The following is a 19,147-nucleotide window of genomic DNA, read 5'->3' on the forward strand; positions in this document are numbered from 1 at the left end:
AATGGAGCAGGTGTTCACACTGGGGTGGACCAGGTGAAAGGCCCCCAAAGTGATAGTAGAGCCTCCGGGACTAGCGGAAGTTAGAAGCGGTGACCAGCCCTAATCTGAAGGTGCGAGTGGAGGGAAAAGTGACTCAGCGAAGGCTAGATCCTCGGAAGGGGTCACGCTTGCGCAGCTGTGGCCGTGGGGATTGGAGTGCCACCAAGCAGAGCTCCAGCCAGCGAGAGGAGGTGAGCGGAGTCAGTGCCTTGGCTCTTCCCTCCACCACCAGCTCCCACCTGTGCGTCTCATCCCTAGTCGCCAGAAGGAGGGCAAGCTCGCAGAGTCAGGCCGTACGGACCAGCCTTCCCGGACGTGCAGTGGTTGGGGTAAAGACTGGCAAATGGAAAGTAGCCGGCACGACCGTCTGTACGTTTCAGGGTCACAGGATGCGTCTCGGGCAGAGGTTATCTGGAAGCTGTCCTTGAAGAGAGGAAAAGATGAAGTCCAGGATGGTGCAGATTTCTGACCGTGTCCGGCGTATTAGCCGTGGCCGTTTTTGTTATTTGTTTCCGTCACTGGATGGAAAGCTAATTTTTATTATACATTTTGATTTATTAAAATTGTGCTTATTGAATAATTAATTGGTTGGTTAAAAATACATTATAAGGGATAACTCCCCTTTGTTCTCTGGTAGGCCACTTCTTGAATATGAAGAGTATCGACTTGTTAGACAAAGAACAAAATTAGAAAATAAACGTGTTATGTAAAAAACCCCAACATTTCAGTCCTCAGGTAGTTGGAGCCCGCGTGCAAAGATGCAAGGGGCAGGTGTACCTTTCCAGTGTCCCGAGCCATGTGAAAGCAATTGTAATAATCCAGCATATAAACCTGGTTTAATGCTCTCATAATGGGTAATGCAGTTGATTAAATACTGTGATTTTAATCTTGGCATTTTAGTAACCCAATAAGATAGATGAAAAGGCAGTAACAAATGAGATTATATAATGATATTTCATTCTAACTAAGAAGTCCAGTTATTCTCTGCAGTATGTGTTTTTGTTTTGTAAGTTTACCGTGGTATCCTGTTAAAAAATGCTCTAATAAGAATCCTCTACTCTTTTCGTTGTAATCTATTTTCATGACCTTGTAAAAAAATTAATCTGAAGTCAAATTATCTCCACAAACACAACTTTATATGGCTTTATTGTCTTTTGGGAGAGTGCCGAAGTGATCCCCACCTTCTTTCTTGTCTGGAACTGAACTTTATTTCGCTGTTGTGCGACACAGAGACCACAGGACAGCCATCCCCTGGGTCTCCGGGCGTTGGAAGAGCAGATGGGTGGGCATGGTACAGGGGCGTCATCCCTGAGTGGGGATGCCGGGCCTGGCGCGCAGGACATCAGCTGCTGTCCTCCGCTGCGTCCTGACAACGCTCTGCAGCTTAGGCATCTGCTTCCCGGACAGTAGCTTGTGTGATTTAGTTTGGAGGGTCACAGGCACATTTCTACACTCTTCGGTTACAACTTACATCGCACGGAATCCCTGTTCGTGGTGCAGTACGACGTGTCAGTGTTCTTCCCAGGATGTCTGTTTGTTTCCTGGGTTGGTTTTTCTCTCTGTGGTTTGTGCCACGTTCAGTGACCAGGCCACGTATGACCCCAGAACCGGGAGAGAGCAGAAAGCTACAAAGGCAGAGAAAGGCACAGAAGGCCAACTGTAATCTTCAGTTCCATCTCTGTGTATCTACTAAAAATACAAACCAAGAGAGAGACGCCTCTCATTTCTTTTCCTGGTGGTACTGTAATCGTCAGCGAAGATTTTTAGCGAGCTTGGCAAATATATTTACCAGGTCGAGTTTATGACGGTTTGTGAAATGACCTATGTTATTTATATGGAAAATTTTGTGGGTGCCTTTTCCACCCCTCCCACCTCGTCTTCCTTCGACATAACCCATCCCTCCGGTCACCGTCTTCAGCGGGACTTTAGTACAACAGTGAACACATGTACCTGTTATATTTAAAGAACTTGACCTGCCCTCTCAGATTTGCCTTACTGTTTAAAACAACATAACTGATAGCTGACCTAGATGCCAAGAATTTGGAACAGCAAGGAAATTGGAAACAAGTTTCCAAAAGTCTTGGCATTTGGAGGTTTCTTTGCGAGTGTAGGGTCATGCACACAAACCAGTCTTGTTGGACGTTCTGACAACCACCGAGAACATCCAGCACCATGGTTACTGGGTGCCCCGTGCGCCTCAGTGGGGGCAGCCCTGGGAGGGAGCCACTGTGTTCCATTTTATGTATAACACAACTTATCTTGAGTGACAGAGTCAGTGACAGACTACGTTCGGATCCAGTTTTTTTTCAAAGCTTCTGCATTTGCTTCCTGAGTTCATGTTTTTTGTTTGTTTGTTTGTTTTTAAAGATTTTATTTATTTATTGGACAGAGAGAGACAGCGAGAGAGGGAACATCAGCAGGGGCAGTGGAAGAGGGAGAAGCAGGCTTCCCGCTGAGCAGGGGTTCCGATGCGGGACTCGATCCCAGGACCCTGGGATCATGACCTGAGCCGAAGGCAGACGCTTAACGACTGAGCCACCCAGGTGCCCCCTGAGTTTTAACCACCTCGTGTGGTTTTATGATTTTACCTGGAAATCCAAGGAGGTGTTTCCAGGGCTCTGTCAGGTTGGGGAGCAACACAGACAAGAATGCTTCCACCATAGAGTTTGCTTTGAAAAGAGGGTTCCAGTATTTCAGTGTTTGAGAATCACATAGTACGCTGTATTTGCCATCCCTAATATGCATGTGTGTTTATTTATGTGCACGGATGTCTGTGTTACATATGTGTATATGTTAGGATAGAACATGTTAGTATAATATGTGTGTATGTGGGCACGCATTGAGCATTTATTTGACGCCAGGCTCAGTACATGGGGTTTGATTTAGATTAACTTGCCAAGCCCCCCAGGAGGTAGGAATCCTCCCGATTGTACCGTTACCGAGTAGGAGAGGCTGGGCATTGCAGATGACGTCACACAGCTAGCTGCGGTCCACATCCATTCCCCTCAGTGCCCAGACGCTTCCCTGGTACCACTGCTCTGGGGTCTGACTCACCGGTCTCCAGAATTCCTGACTGCCCCCTCACTTATTAGGCATTTTCCTGTTTGTATCCTGGGGATGGCTCGCCTTTGAGTAATAGATGGTTTGTTATTTTAGGGCAATTAATTAACCTAGACTTTCTTTTTTTTTTTTTTTAAGATTTTATTTATTTATTCGACAGAGATAGAGACAGCCAGCGAGAGAGGGAACACAAGCAGGGGGAGTGGGAGAGGAAGAAGCAGGCTCCTAGCGGAGGAGCCTGATGTGGGGCTCGATCCCATAACGCCGGGATCACGCCCTGAGCCGAAGGCAGACGCTTAACCGCTGTGCCACCCAGGCGCCCCAACCTAGAGCTTTCTTATTTGCATTCCTGTCTGAAGGCATGTCCTGCCCCATTTTCTGAAAATCGGGGACCCCTGTCCCCTCAGCATCATCTCTCTGGAAGGGGCACGCATGAATGCGATGTTCACCAGAGTGAGTGAAGGTTCCTGACTTCACCTCCACAAGGAGCCAGCCCTCTTCTCTGCTGTCACTTCTTCCCGGAGTGCAAAGGGCGGATGGGGCTGGCGTCCTGTGGGGACGCTGTGACCAGGTCAATTGCTCACTCGTGGCTGCTCCTGGAACAGTTACCTTCAGTCCTCTTCTGGGAATGGGCCAAGCGAACTGAGGCCGGTGCACGTGTCAGACATCCTGGGACCTGTGAGACGAGGAAAAGCTCGCCTGTCTCCTGGCGTCCTTGTTTCTTTGGGATTGGTGACCGCCAGCCCTACCTCTGTTAATTTTCATGTTGTTCTGGATGCTGATTTTTTTTTTTCTCCCTGTGCATGATTCTTCAAGATGGACTCTCAGCCTCTAGGAATATTATTACTGCCCTTGTCGATTCTGGGATTTCAGAAAAATTACAGGTTACGATTTTTATCTAAAAGGAAAAAAAAACCCGGTAAGATGTGCCACCGCCCTCCCTGATGTTGAGTCCGTACTGTTGCGGATCATACGACGAGCTCGTCTGGGAGCTGGCGTCTCATAGATTTCTGGGAATGTCTACTTTTCCACCTCTCTGCCATGCTCATCTCTCATCATAAATCTACAAATAAGTTTGTGTTTGTAGTGATTACTTTGGAATCGGACTGGAAAGACTGAGCTTCCTTTCCAGTCGAACGTGAATTAAGGACCTAGGGCATCCCGTGGTTTAGATCAGCAACATGTCTAAATGGAACTTAGGACTGAACCAACAGCACAGCGCTAACGTGTTTTGCCATAAAGAGCTAAAATAGGATAGGCTAATAGGCTGTGCCGATTTCTATTTCAGTATAAGTCATTTTACTAATTTCTGAGCGGGTGTGGAAAGCCTCAAGTTGTTTTGAGAAGAAATATCTGTTTTCAGGTGCCCAGGGCTCATTCTGCCCACATGTAAATTTAGAAAACTCTGGATTTTTATTTTACTTCCCCAAAAGTGGCATCTGAATACCAAATAAAAAGCCTTATTTATTTATTTGTTTGTTTGTTTGTTTATTTATTTATTTATTTATTTATTTATTTTAGTTCAAAGTGAAAAAGAGGAAGAAAGCACACGGGAGCAACCCCCCACCCCAATAGTTCCACCTCTTATTTTCTACTGAGGGGAAATGCAGGATCTGATCCGCGCTGTGCACTTATAGGGCTGGCTGCTCCCGAGATTATGTTCTGACAGGGTGATGGGGGCCAGCACCGAGGAGGCGTGATGAGAAAATGCGTCTCCCCTCCCTTTCCTTTTGCACCCAAAGCCAGCGGCGTAAGAGGAATTCGCCCTGCTCGGTAGATCTGTCTCTATCACGGCCTCTCCGTCACTGTGGCCATCCCCTCTGTGAAAGAGGAAGCCGAGGCAGTTCACTGGATTATCCACACAACACATTTTCTATTAGAGAAGAAACAAGGCGGTTGAGGGGGGCGGTGGGGTGGCTACACACACTGGCCGTTCTGGAAGCAGCGGTCCCCAGGGAAGGAATCCCCAGGAGTGAGTCAAGGTATGGTGGGCTAGGTGTGTTTTAAAATTTAACGTCATCAGCTCGTTAAAACCAAGGCACAAGCTCGATCAAACCCCCCTTCTCTTCCAACTTCGTAGCCCCAAGAGGGCTTAATTCCTGGACGTAGCTGATCAGGTGCCGCTTGAAAGATGAGTGGAAGGGGAAGGGCGCGGTCAGGGCTGGCTCACAGACAGGAGGAGCTGTCTTCCAAATGGTGAGGCCCAGGTCCGTGAAACTGGTTTCACCCCCCATTGCAAGACCCTTGCAGTAAAGGTTCAAGCACGAACATAGAGTGTCTGATGGCACAATTCTTGCAGACTTTGGCAGTTAGCATCCTTCCTTTACGGGCAACTCTGCTGTGGGCAGGACCACATGCATTTGCAATTCTTTCTTTTTTAGTGCCACACCGTGAGGGTAAAAGGTAAGTTTTCAGGGGTGAAACTAATATACGGGTCAAATGGAATATATAGTCGCAGAACTACTTAAAACTCAGATGCCCATGGTTTAGAATTTCTTGTCATCAGGAAAGCCAAAGGCCAACCTTTATTTTTCTGTATTCAGAGTGCCATGAAATTTCTCAGAGGTTCGTTTTCGTTGCCCAGATAATTGTGTACTACCATTCTGCCTGCCTTTGTCACCATGATTTTAAGGTCATTGTCCTGGACACATATATGCCTCATGTCTTTTACCCAAGGCACCTCGAGTTCACTTAAAATCCTTCTCATTTTCCTTCACAGACAGCCCCTGCCTGTGGAGACCATTTGTCTCACCCGGACCTCTTGTGTCTGCTCTTCTTTTTCACCCAGGCCTTCTGCCTTATCTAGTAGCCCAACATATTCAGACCTGCCCTTCATCAGGATCTCCCCGCACCGGAACCCCGCTGCAGCCTCCGAGCCCCCCTTCAGCCCTCCGCACCCCTACATCAACCCCTACATGGACTACATCCGGTCTCTTCACAGCCCGTCCCTCTCCGTGATCTCGGCAGCCCGGGGGCTCAGCCCCACAGACGGTGAGTCAGTTCCCGACCGGCCCGTTCGCTTCCCTCCTCGTGCCCACCCCCCCACCTGGAACGTGGTTGGAGCAGCTCTGGTCTTGACTGAACGTTTCCCACGTGCCGGATGCTGTGCTAAGTGCTTTAAGAGCATGCTTCGTGTCAACGTTAGGACACCTCCATGGGGGGGTTACCATCTATTACTGGCCGAGCAGAGCAGTGAGCGGTGGGGCCAAGGAGCTTGCAACGTGGCCCACTGGCTACTGGGCGGCAGGGATGGAACTCCAAGCCCGAACTCGCCGACTCCAGACACCTTGCTCCTATCCACTGTTGAGTCTGGAGCCCACATCCTGTTGGTCGGGCCCAGCTGCCGTTCACACAGCATGCCTGCGTAACCAACCGTTTTGCTCACCTTCCAGTGAAGGCTTTTCTGTTCTGCACGTCTGAGAGGCGTGTTTATACAGATGTGTCTTAGGCCAACGCTTCTCAGATCCCACTGTGCGCGTGCACCACCCGGGAATGACGATAAAACGTGATTCTGTGTGGGGCGGGTCTGGGGGGATGCGGAGATTCTGCACGCGGGAAAGCTCGCAGGTGATGTCAGGGCTTTGGTCCGTGGTCCATGCTCTGAGTAGCCAGTCTTACCGAACGGGGTGGTCTAGGTCTGTTGCACGTGCCCTGCAGCCTTGACCATGCCCGTGAAAACTGGAAGAGGGATGCGACGGGAAAAGAAACAAACTTTGACTTTAATTTTATTATACTTGATGCTCATTTTAAGCTCTCCAGGGTCAAATTCCTGTTGGTTCTATTAGCTTCCCAATTAATTACTTTTCACAAGACTCATTAGAGCTGTGTATCCCATAACTGTCAAGTTATAAAACACTCCTTTGATGCAGGAAGAGCATTTCCCATCTCATGCACACATACGCAAACTCACTTGCCCGCAGTTGCTGGAATCTGAATTAAGGGCCAGAATTGCATAAGCCATATTAATTAGAAAGAGCAGATTATTAGCTCTCTACAGCAGCCCACTCGTCGCTGGGGCTTGTGTCACAACCACCCCCGTGCAGTCCATCTCACTGAGCAGTGTGACCCCACGCCATCCACCTTCTCCTTGCGGACCCTTCCTGGGGCTGCCTGGGCCTGGTGGGCAGAGGTGGGAAGCCATGTGGGATTTCTCAGTAAATCCCTACTCAGTTTTACTTCCAGAAGCAGGTGCGCTGCCTCAGTAGCTGTCCTCTCATCTCTTTCTTTCTGATTCAGTGCAGCGGATACAGTTACGAGGTACCTCAGGGATACGTTGTGCCATTTGGACGCGACTCGCGTTACAGAAATGGAAACTTAGTAAGAGAGTCAGACCCAAGTTAGTTCTCCTGTTTTGGCTTTGGTGTTACGATGGGGAAAAACGGAGCGTTGTCTCCATGGAGTACTTGGGCGTTTGCGGAAATGACGACACAGGAGAACAGGGGGAGAGAGGGCTAAGGGAGGCCAGCTCACGACAGACTTGGAGCTGTGCCTGGCTTGCAGAAATTTCCTTGGGCCAGTGGAAAGCGGAACCTCGAGTTAAAGCCTCTCGTCATCTGTTTTCCGTAGTATTTGATGATAAGTATGAATAAAACATTCTTTGATTGGTTTCTTCTGCCTTCCTCTTCCTGCCTTTCAAGAAGTCTAATTAATAATCAATCAAATAGAGTCAAGTCATAGATGTCTCTCGCATGTAGGCTAAGAGGTTTCTGTATATCTGTATCTAGATATTTTTATCGTGTATAAAAAGGGTGGACACAGATATACATACACAGACCTAGTGCTAGAACGCCCGTGTTTCTCCATAATAATTGTAAAGCTAACTTTTATTGATGGAACACTATGGGCTGAACACTGTCGCATTCATTGCCACCGACAGCCCTTTGGGGTGGTAAGAGGAGGAGCTGGGATTCGCATCGAGATCTTGGAGAATCTGGAGCTCACCCTCAGACCTGCTACAGTAGCTCGCTGCTTTTGCACATAAATTGGCAGTGGAAACAGATTATTATCCCCACTCTTACAGAGCTGACTCTTGCCAGTAAATTGCTCCAGATTGATAGGTATATTTCCTTTTTGATTTTGTAGTGAAAAAAAGGGGGGGGGGAGAGCTTTAAAATTATGGAACACAAAATTGCAGCTTATCACCCAGTCGTGTGTTATTACAGCTGCGTTGTGTTTTCTACTCGTAAGCCCTGGGCCCTCCAGGTAATGAGAGCTGACTCGGGCACTCCGGCCAGGAGCTTACGGAGGTATTTTAAGTGTGTCCGGAAAGACATCACAGTGGTCTCAGTTGTCTACCACTGTAAGAAATGTGAACATACAGCGATTTCATCTAAGAAGTGATTTGATTGGGGGGGGGCACACATGGGAAGGAGAACATATATACATTTTAATCCTTTGGAATTCTTGGCTCTTTCTTTAAACTAGCCTCAAACATTTCATCATACATGCTATTTTTTCTTTTCTTTTTCTTCAGCTGTATTTTCAAATAAACTTCAGGGGAAAGCACAGTTTGAGTTAAAGAAGTTTTGCTAGAATGAGCCATAAAAGGAATTACTGATGTGGGCTGCATGGCCCACGGACTTTGGGATGCCTCAAGAAAAGTTTCTGGTTGACCTTTTCTGACTAGTCACCATGCTTTGCTTGTCTGCTCTTCTAGCCCCCCACGCCGGGGTCAGCCCCGCGGAGTACTACCACCAGATGGCTCTGCTAGCTGGCCAGCGCAGCCCCTACGCGGACATCATTCCCTCGGCCGCCACTGCCGGCGCCGGGGCCATCCACATGGAGTATCTTCACGCCATGGACAGTAAGTGAGGGGGCTCTTCTCTGTAGTCCTAGCTCATGAGTTGTAGAGAAAGGTGCGAAGATTAGGGTGACTGTCTAACTTTTGAAACCAGAGAAGGAGGAAGAATATTTGGTGCTCGACTTTCCTTGGTTTTCTAAGAAGCTTCTGCACATCTGGCCGTCCGGGGACTCCTCGTGGAGAGCTCTGGGATACCAAGAAACTGGAAGATGCAGGCGATCGTAATTTGGCAGACACGCAAAGAACTCTCCTGCCCTGATTGTCCTGAGAACAAACTAAAGGAAGGTGTTTGATGACATGGACCTACTTCACCCAGTCACTCCTTGGTTTTCTAGATTTTATGCTTTAAAAATTATTTTTTATTTTTTTCAAAGATTTATCTGAGAGAGAGAGAGCGCACATGCGAGTGAGGGGAGGGGCATAGGGAGAGGGAGAGAGAGAGAATCTCAAGCAGACTCCCTGCTGAGCACAGAGCCCAACTCGGGGCTCCATCCCACAACCCTGAGATCAACACCTGAGCCGAGACCAATAGTTGGACATTTAACTGACTGAGCCATCTAGGACCCTCTAAGAATTAATTTTCTAAAGAACCTAGTTTTTACATTTTTTCCATGGATTTATTTTGCCTCGTCCATTTTCTTTACATTAAAAATTATATTTAACTAAGACCTTTTATCTAGGAAAAATAAAAAGTGTTTCCCATTCAGAAAGAGCTATTTTTAGTGCATAAGAGTAGAAGATAATGGCATCCTTTGATGCTTTTTATATCACTTATTTTTGGACCCCTCAAGGCTTATGATGATTCCTTTGGGTCACTTATCTAGACACATAGACAAATGAGCCTACGGATATCACGGTTCAGAACATCCAAGCGTTCTTATTTATTTAGATTCTTTCAGTTCCGTTTGCCAGGTGCCAGGAAGTGAATCCAGAGCGTCGTCTGAGGTGTCCATCAGTGAAAGCCACTACCCTTTGACTGTGACAACCCTATTGCTTTGAGTAGGGTCTATGCTGGGGTCTGGTTGTTTATTTTTTTCCTGGTGGCCGTGCTTTTTCATCTCCAGTCTGTTTGGACTCGTCAGCTCTCTCATGCAGACTTCAGGTTTGGAGTGGAGAGAGGGTGATTGGTTTACGAACTTCTTAGGGCCATGAACGAGCGCAGCTGAGTTACGCGGGATCCCAGCTTGTGATGGTCTCCTTTGGGGAGTTCATTACCACAAAGCAAAAGAAACGTGTTCTGTCTTCTGCAGGGGTTTTGTTGTTTGGCTTTGTAGAATTAAGAGCTTACATTTCAGATTCATCATAACCACATTTCAATTAGGGATTGTGGGGAAAAAAAGTTCAGTGTTATTATGCAAATTAGTTATTTAAAAATCTGCAAATAAAGAATTAAAATAGGGGAGCATCCTTGGAAGGTCAGCCTGTATTACCTTCTATATTTGATGAGAATGTGTTTAGTCAGGCAGTGGCGGTTTTTATCTAAATAAAGGATGAAGCTACCCTTTTACTTTGTAAAAACTAATTAAAGGAATTTTAATTTGCCCGAGTATAGGGTAAATTGATTGTCATTAAGTAGGAATTTAGATGTCCTATGATTCATCACATAAAAAGAAACCTCCTTTTTCTTTGTCAGAATTTTTTATTAGAACAGAGAAACAAAACAATTAACAGAAAGCCAGATCGGAGGTCTCTATGTTGGAACAATAAGAATGTTCAGGCTTGTGTTTCAGAAGGAAACCGTGTATGATCAGTGACGTACTGGGATGCTTCTCCTTCAGCTGTCTTGAAAACGTTCACCTTGTGTTTCAGCTGTTCCCCTGTTGAGGGGATCCCAAATCACTGTTCCAAAATGCTGACTTTCTCTGTTTGCTTGGTTATTAGGGCGTTAAGGAAGAGTATATTAAAGGGTGGGAAAGTGCTTAAAATACTAGCTTCCTTCCAAAAAAAAAATGGAAATAGCATTTAGTTAAATATAACATAAAGAGCATACCCAGAATTTAAATCATAGATTTTTCCAACGGAAAAGCAAAAACAATGGTAAATCACTACCTTAGATGTGCACCTGCAGTGGCCGAGCCCCAACTGGAATCTAGCTGGTCTCTCCGACACACTGTTCAGGAGTCCTCAGTTGGCAGAAACCATAAGAAACGGGTTTTAGATGAAGATTTGTCTTCTAAATGTGCCAACAATGGGCATCCCTGGGTTTCCATCATCTGCGGGACAGAGTGCTTATATGTTGCATGTTAGAAGAAGCAAGTCTGCTTTATGGCTCTAATTCTCTCTTTTGGGATTAATGACCTTAAAAGACAGGAGAGAGTAAGTAATCCCTATGGGGAACATTCTAGAACTGAGGGCTCCCGAAAACCACAGTATTTGTTATTTGTGGAAACTGGCTTATGTAAGAGCCCATCCTGGAGGGAAAAACAGAGAGAAGCTGGACCAGCCAGGACACTTGTTGCGTCCTAGCGTCAGATGGCCACTGTATCTAGTCTGTGATTTAAAAAATTAGAGGAGTTCCAGGGATCATCTCTGTCTTCAATGTCCTGTTACTCTTAACTCTGCCAGTGATCCCTGAGACCCGTGGAGAAGGGTTATTGCAGAGGATTATATGGAAGTAGACAATAAGTCTGGAGTCCTTGGAGCCCTTTGGAAGTAGAATGTATTTCTTCACTGAAAAACTAGGGGCGCCTGAGCGGCTCAGTCGGTTAAGCACTTAAGCATCTGCCTTTGGCTCAGGTCATGATCCCGGGGTCCTGGAATCAAGTCCCACATCGGGCTCCCTGCTCGGTGGGGAGTCTGCTTCTCCCTCTCCCTCTGCTGCTCCTCCTGCTTGTGCGCTCTCTCACTCCCTCTCTCTCTCTGTCAAATAAATAAATAAAATTTAAAAAAAGAAAAGAAAGAAAACCTGTGATGAAATTAGACTCTCCTAGTAAATGTGAAACAATTCTGTGTAAGGCAGATGCCATAATAAAAGTAAGATGCTGATTTAAACACTAAAAGATGTGTATCTAGCTGGGATAGCTATATTGGTACTAGCCTGGCCTAAATTAGGCTGATAATGAAATTATTCTAAATGAAGAAACTCAATTTTGAATGTGTCCGAAAGAAATATTTGAGTAGGCACCATATTCATCTTTCAAATTGGTTTTCCAGTTTTATACATGGATGGTACTAATTTAACTTCCTAAGCTCCAGTTTGTGATTTATTTTTTAACTATAAAGTATATCTATTTATTCTATGATATTACCTATAGACTCTTCCATACTCATCGATTTCATTTCATTAAATGATCTCGAAGCATGTTGGGTTGTTAGCTTGTGTCAAGGTCTGTGATGAAGACAATATTCCCATGGAAGTTTCCAGAGACCAAGAACCTAGGCTTTTTTCGATAAAGAAGGCTTACCTTCTACTTCAGCATTCTGCGTACCACAAAACTGTAGCGTCCCCCTATGCAAGCATACCCATACTGTAAAATAGAAACCCTCCATTGTTACTCAGAACGCATCATGTTTCATTTGTCTCTTTCGGAGTGGGGTTATGTTCTCATTCTTTCTTTCAACTTCAGTTTGATGACTGCATAACGTACATGTGACCTTAGAAGGGACAGGAGAGTGGGCCTCTGGGCCACATTCATAGCTAGTCCCTGAAATTCACTTCTCTAATGTCTACCAAACTGAAGGCAAATAGGCATTTCATTTTTAACTCTTTAGGTAAAAAGCCTTGTCCTAAATCGGCATGCACTTAAGTGTGAGTTACTAACCTCCAGATTAGAACTGCATGGGAGGAATCTTAATAAAGTCTGAGATTTCTAATAATAAATGCTTTATTCCCTAGTAGTTCTGACTGGAGAAGCAAGGTCCAGAGAATTAAAACAGATTCATCAAATCTCATTATAATTCTTACATGGTCTTCCCCCCACACACACCTTGGAATACCTCCAAACAGACCACATCCTGAGATTTTCAATGTTTATTGGGACTTATGCGTTTAGATTGTAGGGAACTGAGGCAGAGTTCCTCAGTCTCAGCGCTCCTGGGGGAGAGAATTCTTCCTCGTGGGGGGCTGTCCTGGGTGTTGCTGGGTGTTCAGCCGCACGCCCGGCCTCTACGCACTAGATGGGAGTAGCACCCCGTGAACTGGGATAACCAAAGCACCTCCAGACGTTGTGACATGTCCCCTGGAGGCATAATTGCCCCCGATTGAGAACCATTAATTTCGGATAATGCATTTATCAGTTGTTTCAGTAAAGCTTTACGTGTACATGGATCAGATAACTACAGAAATCATGGGGAAATGAGGGCATAACTAAGCTGAATTTTTAATCTTAGGATGCTTTCATTCATTTTCTCCTTCGGCTCATTGCCTTAAAATGGTGTGTGTTGGGATGGGGAGGGCTGTGTTGTGTAACTGTGGGGACCACTGTCTTTGTCGCTTGTGGTGAATTAATGATGGGAGTATCTAAGCAGCCGTCAGATTCATAAATCACTAGAAATGAGAGGGATAACACATGAAAGTCTTTCCCTTTTGTTTAGCAATTTATCATTTTGCCTGCACATTAATAAACAGAGCTCCCCCGAGGTAAGCCCTGGAAGATAAATATTTCTCCCTAATTTCCTCAATTGTAGCCAGTAGATCACAAGTGGGCAGAGAGGTACTTGTCACCGCAAGCTGCTGGCTTCTTAACCTTCTCATCTTCCAGCCAAGCACGTGGCGGTGAGTCCCAGGTTACAACCGCAGGTAACCAGGTTCTGTTTTGTTTCTCTGACAGGCACCAGATTCCCCAGCCCCAGGCTGTCAGCCAGGCCGAGCCGAAAACGTACACTGTCCATATCACCGCTGTCCGATCACAGCTTTGACCTTCAGACGATGATAAGGACGTCTCCCAACTCCTTGGTCACGATTCTCAATAATTCCCGCAGCAGCTCTTCGGCAAGTGGGTCCTACGGTCACTTGTCCGCGAGCGCAATCAGGTATGGATTTTCCTGAATCCGTGATGTGTTTCTTTGATAAAGGGGCAGTGCCTGACTGGCCCGCACTTAGGGGACTGACTCCCTCTGAGGATGACTACAGGAGCATGACCCCGGCCCTGACCCGAGATGCCCGTCACATGCCACTGCAGCGAATTCCAGAGCCAAGGACTGGGCCAAAGTGGATTTTTTTTTGGCAGACTTGAGTTAGTAGCCCATATGCAGATATGTAGCTATTCCGTTACGATGGAGTCCCCTTTGTAGCGGCAGTGAGGATGGCAAATCCTTCATCCAAGCCCCTCTTACCGATTATAGTTCCCTGGAGAGAAAACCCACTTCACACCTGGTCGTGCAGCACATGGGAGGAGGGACAGGAGCAGAAAGCAGAAGAGCGGGGTGGTGTCATTCACCGTTGTTAATGACGGGGGAAAGGGGTACATTCGAGGAAGAAAGAAAAGGTGTCAGCAGGATTTTTAATCTAAGGAAAGAGAACTGGGATGACATCGGAAAGCATATCTGTCAGAGGAAACGGGGCAAACGAAGATTTCCTTGTTTTCCTATTAAGCATTTTTAGCGTAATTTGAAAGCCCTCTGTTTTGTCATCGTCCCTTGCCGTAGGAGAACATTTTGACACTTCCTTTGGTGAACTTGATGCCTGCACTTGTACGTGAAGGTACAAACACAGGGTTCTGTGAACGTGCTTACTGTAAAATAGTTCTCTCCGCTAAGGATCAGACGTGAGCTGATGTCAATAAGTAGGGAATGCAAGTAAGCCAAGTGATGAATTTTAGGTGTATTTACACTGCTTTTATCAGCTAATCACTTACTGTTTTGAACCATGCTAGTTACCAAATGGTTGTTTTAGGCATCGAATTAGATCATGTTCTAGTTCATTAGAACATTCTGGTTATCCACTTTAGTTATCCCTTCCCCTAAGTGTTTCCTCCCATAATTTAAGAATTCGGTTCCTAGCCATCTTTTTGAACTGGAGTTTTGCAAACCGTGGGTGATTCCTTGCTTTAAAAGGACATATCAAAGGCTGTTTTCACCAGCCTTGCTTTGAATATGTGAGGATTTTGTTATTAGTGTGTTTCTGTAAATGGACAGTAGCTTTAGTTCTCAGTTGATGGGTGTTCCATGATGGATATACACATTAGGGAGACCCCAACGGCCTGGGAAAATGATGTTAGCCATTGTAACACAGCCTATTTACTAGAAATGATGAATACCACCATTTTTTCTATAATGTTCTCAATTACAGTTTTAATTCTTTGCTTGTTCAATTATCAACAATACTCGTCGGCACCCCCATTAGTGTTTAAATATTATAAGCCCTATGTTGATGTGACGTCATTTTCTTCTGCTTTTCTTTGTTCTTCTAACGTGGTCCTTCAAGGGTGGAAACATGGAGCAAAGCACCTAAGTGCTGATATGATAGTCATCAGGACATGGGGGGTCCCGGGGTGTCGTCAGGATTGGCCACTCTCATCACCAAGGGAGGCTTTGGAGTTGGGCACATCTGTAGTCAGATTCCAGCTTTCCCGCCGGCTCTGCAAACTGTCCTTGCCCGTTGGCTCTCTGAAGTTCAGTCTTCACGCTTGTGAGCTAGAGACAAGGCAGCCCTGTGTCGGAGAGGACACAACTTATTAAAGCCAGTGTGGATGAGAAGTGCCGGGATGAAGTCCCCACCCAGGGGCTAAGTCTCGGGAGAACTGATCCCGGATGGTCCATCCAGGAGACGAACCAGCACGGCCCGGCCGTGCGACCCCCATGATGGTCCCAGGCTGGCTCGGAGAAAGTGTGCCCATCTCAGAACTGTAGCCTGGCTGTTCCCGCACTCCTGGCAGATATTCCCAGTGTCATGCAGACTGCCGATGACCGTATCTCAGTTTGCTGAACTTATGTAACTGTTATGTGGCTTGACTAGAAATCATAGCATCAAAGTAGTAGAAATATGGCACACCAGGCTAGTCACGAAAATTACATTCACACAGCATCACTGGTGAGCATTTATTTCTCTTGCTTCTCCTTAATTTTTCCCCCTCTGGCTCTCTGCCCAGCTAGCTTGACTTTTGCCAGCACCTCAGAGCCTCAGGTTAGAATATGGTGCAGACGGTCCCAATGTTGTCTGTCTTTATTCTTCCCCCCATCTTCCCTGCTTTCTTGGCCTGCTCCCCTCTGCCCAGGTAACCTAGTACCGGATCCTGACAGGGATTGATCCTTTCCCCTGCCTCCAAGGAGCTCCCACAGACCTTGCCATTCTCATTAGAGCTGGAAGAAGAGGTTTGCATTCAAGACCAGTCAGGTCCCAGGAGAACCTTCTATAGTCAGGGGGCCGCCGGCCACATGCATTCCTGCTCTTTCTTTGGATCCTTTCCATTCTGTCTTCTCTCTGGCAGCCTGACCTCTCACTCTTCAGTATCCGCCCAGTGTATGTTAGGAGCAGAGGTAGCTTTTAATGCACATAAGGTAGTGCAGATAACCCAGGGTGACCTCGGCTTGCCATATGACACGATAATTAGAATAGCTATCATCAGCACCATTGGCCCATCTTATAGCTGGAGCAGTGTTCGTTAGGGCTTTGCTTGCCCTGTTCTTAGTTTGATTTTGTGAACTGAAAACTGACGTGAGGAATAATCAGTAAAAGTGGTAGGATCGGTGGGTGGCAGGGAAAGGGAGGAAGCGTGAGTAAAGCTAAAAAGGGTAGCTAACTGTGTCGAGAGGGAAAGATACAGAGCAGCGTGGACTGAGTGTGGGTGCAGGCTCTGCTGTGGGCCAGGTAATGTGGTTGGGGCGAGAGGCATGCTGCTTGTTTTTGTGTCACAGAGATTTGGAAGAGTGTACTGTTGCTCTTGTTTTACTCGTCCACATAGTGGGTCTTTGCCCGAGGAGGTAGGAGAAGGTCGTGTGCCGATATTCCAATCCCCTACGTGGCTGATAATCACATTTGCCACTCTTTGAAATTCCTGTATTTACGGGCTCGTCTGGTAGTCTGCTGTTTGTTTCCCCTCTGCTGGAGCACAACCGCCAGAGGGCTATGTGTCTTGTTCCTACTTGCACACCACCCCCCACCACACCTGTGCCTTGTCACCTTGACGCCACTCAATGGAAATTTCTTGAGTGGAGAAATGAAGGAGCTCTTGTTTTGGGGGGATGGGGCTAGGGGCAGAGGGAGAGGAGTGAGAGACTCTCGAGCAGGCTCCGTACCCAGAGCAGAGCCCAACACGGGGCTCGATCTCACGACCCTGAGATCGTGACCTGAGCCGAAATCAAGTCAGACCCTTAACCAACTGAGGCACCTGGGTGCCCCTAATGGAGCCCTTTAATGAGTAATTAGAATTTTCATCAGCCCCTTCATTAAAGGAACTTTCTACCTGGCAGAGGAATAATTCTGATTTTCAGAATGTTACAGTCTTTATGAATAGTATATTAAATGTCTATAGGTTGGGAGCGATGGAGAGATAGAGGGATGGATACAAAATAAGGGGATAGAAAAGCAAATGTCTATCTTTGGATATGGCTCTTGTGTTTATATATTTAGTTAATAATTCAGACTGCTATAAAAATTCCATAGAAAGCAAATATTTATTCACAGAAGCCCTTTGGTGTGCTCAATGATGTCTCACTTTTCAACCCTGTTGTCCAAGTGTACCTCACAAATCCTATTCTTTAAATATCATAACTTTAAATATCATAACGTTAAATATCATAACTAAAATGACCATTCCAAAAACCCCATGCACTTGGAAAGGTCGTTGTGAAATATTTGGCTGTCTCAAGAAGTTTTTTTTTTTAAATTATAATAATATTTTTTATTATATTATGTTGGTCACCATACAGTACATCCCCGGTTTTTGATGTAAAGTTCGATGATTCATTACTTGCGAATAACACCCAGTGCACCATGCGATACGTGCCCTCCTTACTACCCATCACCAAGTTTTAACTTGTCCATCCCTCTGGAGACTCCCATCTAAGCCTAGATGATTCACATTTATCACGTACAACCTTTAACCTCCACTCTCTGTGGTTAAGGCAGGTGTTATAAATATAATGGCAGTATGGTAGAAACACCCTTGCCTCTGCTAATACCCTCCCCGAGAAATTACACCACTGTGAGAAGAGAGGGGCTTCAGATGACCCTTCTCTTCCTGTAGTCTCCAGCCAAAGGTAAACGGAATGAAGAAATGAGTAACCCACTCATTTCCAACCCTCCCGTCACAGCGTTCTCGCTTTGAATTTATGGCTAAAACGAAGATGGGCTTGTGTCCTCCGTGGTCTTGGGTCTGGTGTGGCCAGGATAGGCATCTCGATGAAAGTGGGAGTCCGGTGCCACGCACCGCAACGCCACCAGTGGGACAGGCTGTCTGGCCAGCACCGTGGGCTGTGGCTGGGGTCGGGACAGTGGGCTGTGTTCCGTGTCCTGCAGCAGCTACCGTCTCAGGTCCCAGGCCCCTGGAGGAAGCAGGTGTCTGTTGCCACTTGCCGAGGCAGGAGAGGAACCAGCTCGGCCTCCACAGCCACTTGGCTCTGGGCTCACTGATGCTTGTTATAGGCTGGGTGGGACACAGCAAAGAACAGAGTGAAGGTGAATACTGACGGTGCCAGATGACCAGTGTCCTGAAACTCTGATTACGTCTTCTGAAAGAGGTGACAAACTTCTTCTCCCCAGCAGCGAAAGTGATTAATACTCAGAAAGATAGTTTTTATTGCCTCCCATATGTGGTCATTGGTTTTAGAAGGCACTTCATTTAATCAGTTACTCGTTCATTCCCCCCCCATATTTAGCTGCATATTCAACTCTGTGCGAGTCACTGTGCTGGGTATGGGGCTACCAGGATGAACGAGAGGCAGGACCCCTACCCCCACTGAACTCCTGCAGGGGAAAAACCTCCAATCAGGTACGAATGAATGAATGAATGAATGGACCAGATGAGGCCATGGGATGGAAAGAGCTTGGGTGTTGAGGGAGTGTCAAGTTGTCAGGAACCCAGGGGCCAGACGGCAGTAAACAGGAGAGGCAGGCAGGGTCCCGGTTAGGCACAGCCCTCGGCACGGCCCCCAGGAGCAGCAGGAAGCCTTCGAAGCTCCCAGGGAGGCTGCACTGGTTTCGCGTGGAGGGAGCTGAGGCTCAAGGAGGCCAGTGGGCTGGATCAACAGCACTCCGCTGTTTTCAGCCAAGCCTGGTGCCCGTGCGGCTGACTTTGAACTTCCTCTTTCTGTCCCCAGGCCTGCCTGCTCTCTTAGGACTCTCCAATGGGAGGCCTGGCCAAAAGGATT

At 46.7% G+C, this 19,147-nt stretch overlaps 1 protein-coding gene across 3 annotated transcripts in view; it reads left to right on the plus strand.

Moving 5' to 3' along the window:
- GLI3 (GLI family zinc finger 3) overlaps positions 1–19,147 on the plus strand; it is a 266,426-nt gene that overhangs the window by 171,777 nt on the left and 75,502 nt on the right. For all 3 annotated transcript variants that reach the window (XM_057304188.1, XM_048212817.2, XM_048212818.2), the window contains exons 5-7: positions 5,888–6,090; positions 8,756–8,902; positions 13,669–13,870. In XM_057304188.1, the coding sequence (XP_057160171.1) occupies positions 5,888–6,090; positions 8,756–8,902; positions 13,669–13,870 (552 nt within the window). The remainder of the gene's footprint in view (positions 1–5,887; positions 6,091–8,755; positions 8,903–13,668; positions 13,871–19,147) is intronic.

The sequence above is a fragment of the Ursus arctos genome, unplaced genomic scaffold (assembly GCF_023065955.2).
Source record: "Ursus arctos isolate Adak ecotype North America unplaced genomic scaffold, UrsArc2.0 scaffold_3, whole genome shotgun sequence".
Lineage (NCBI taxonomy): Eukaryota > Metazoa > Chordata > Mammalia > Carnivora > Ursidae > Ursus > Ursus arctos.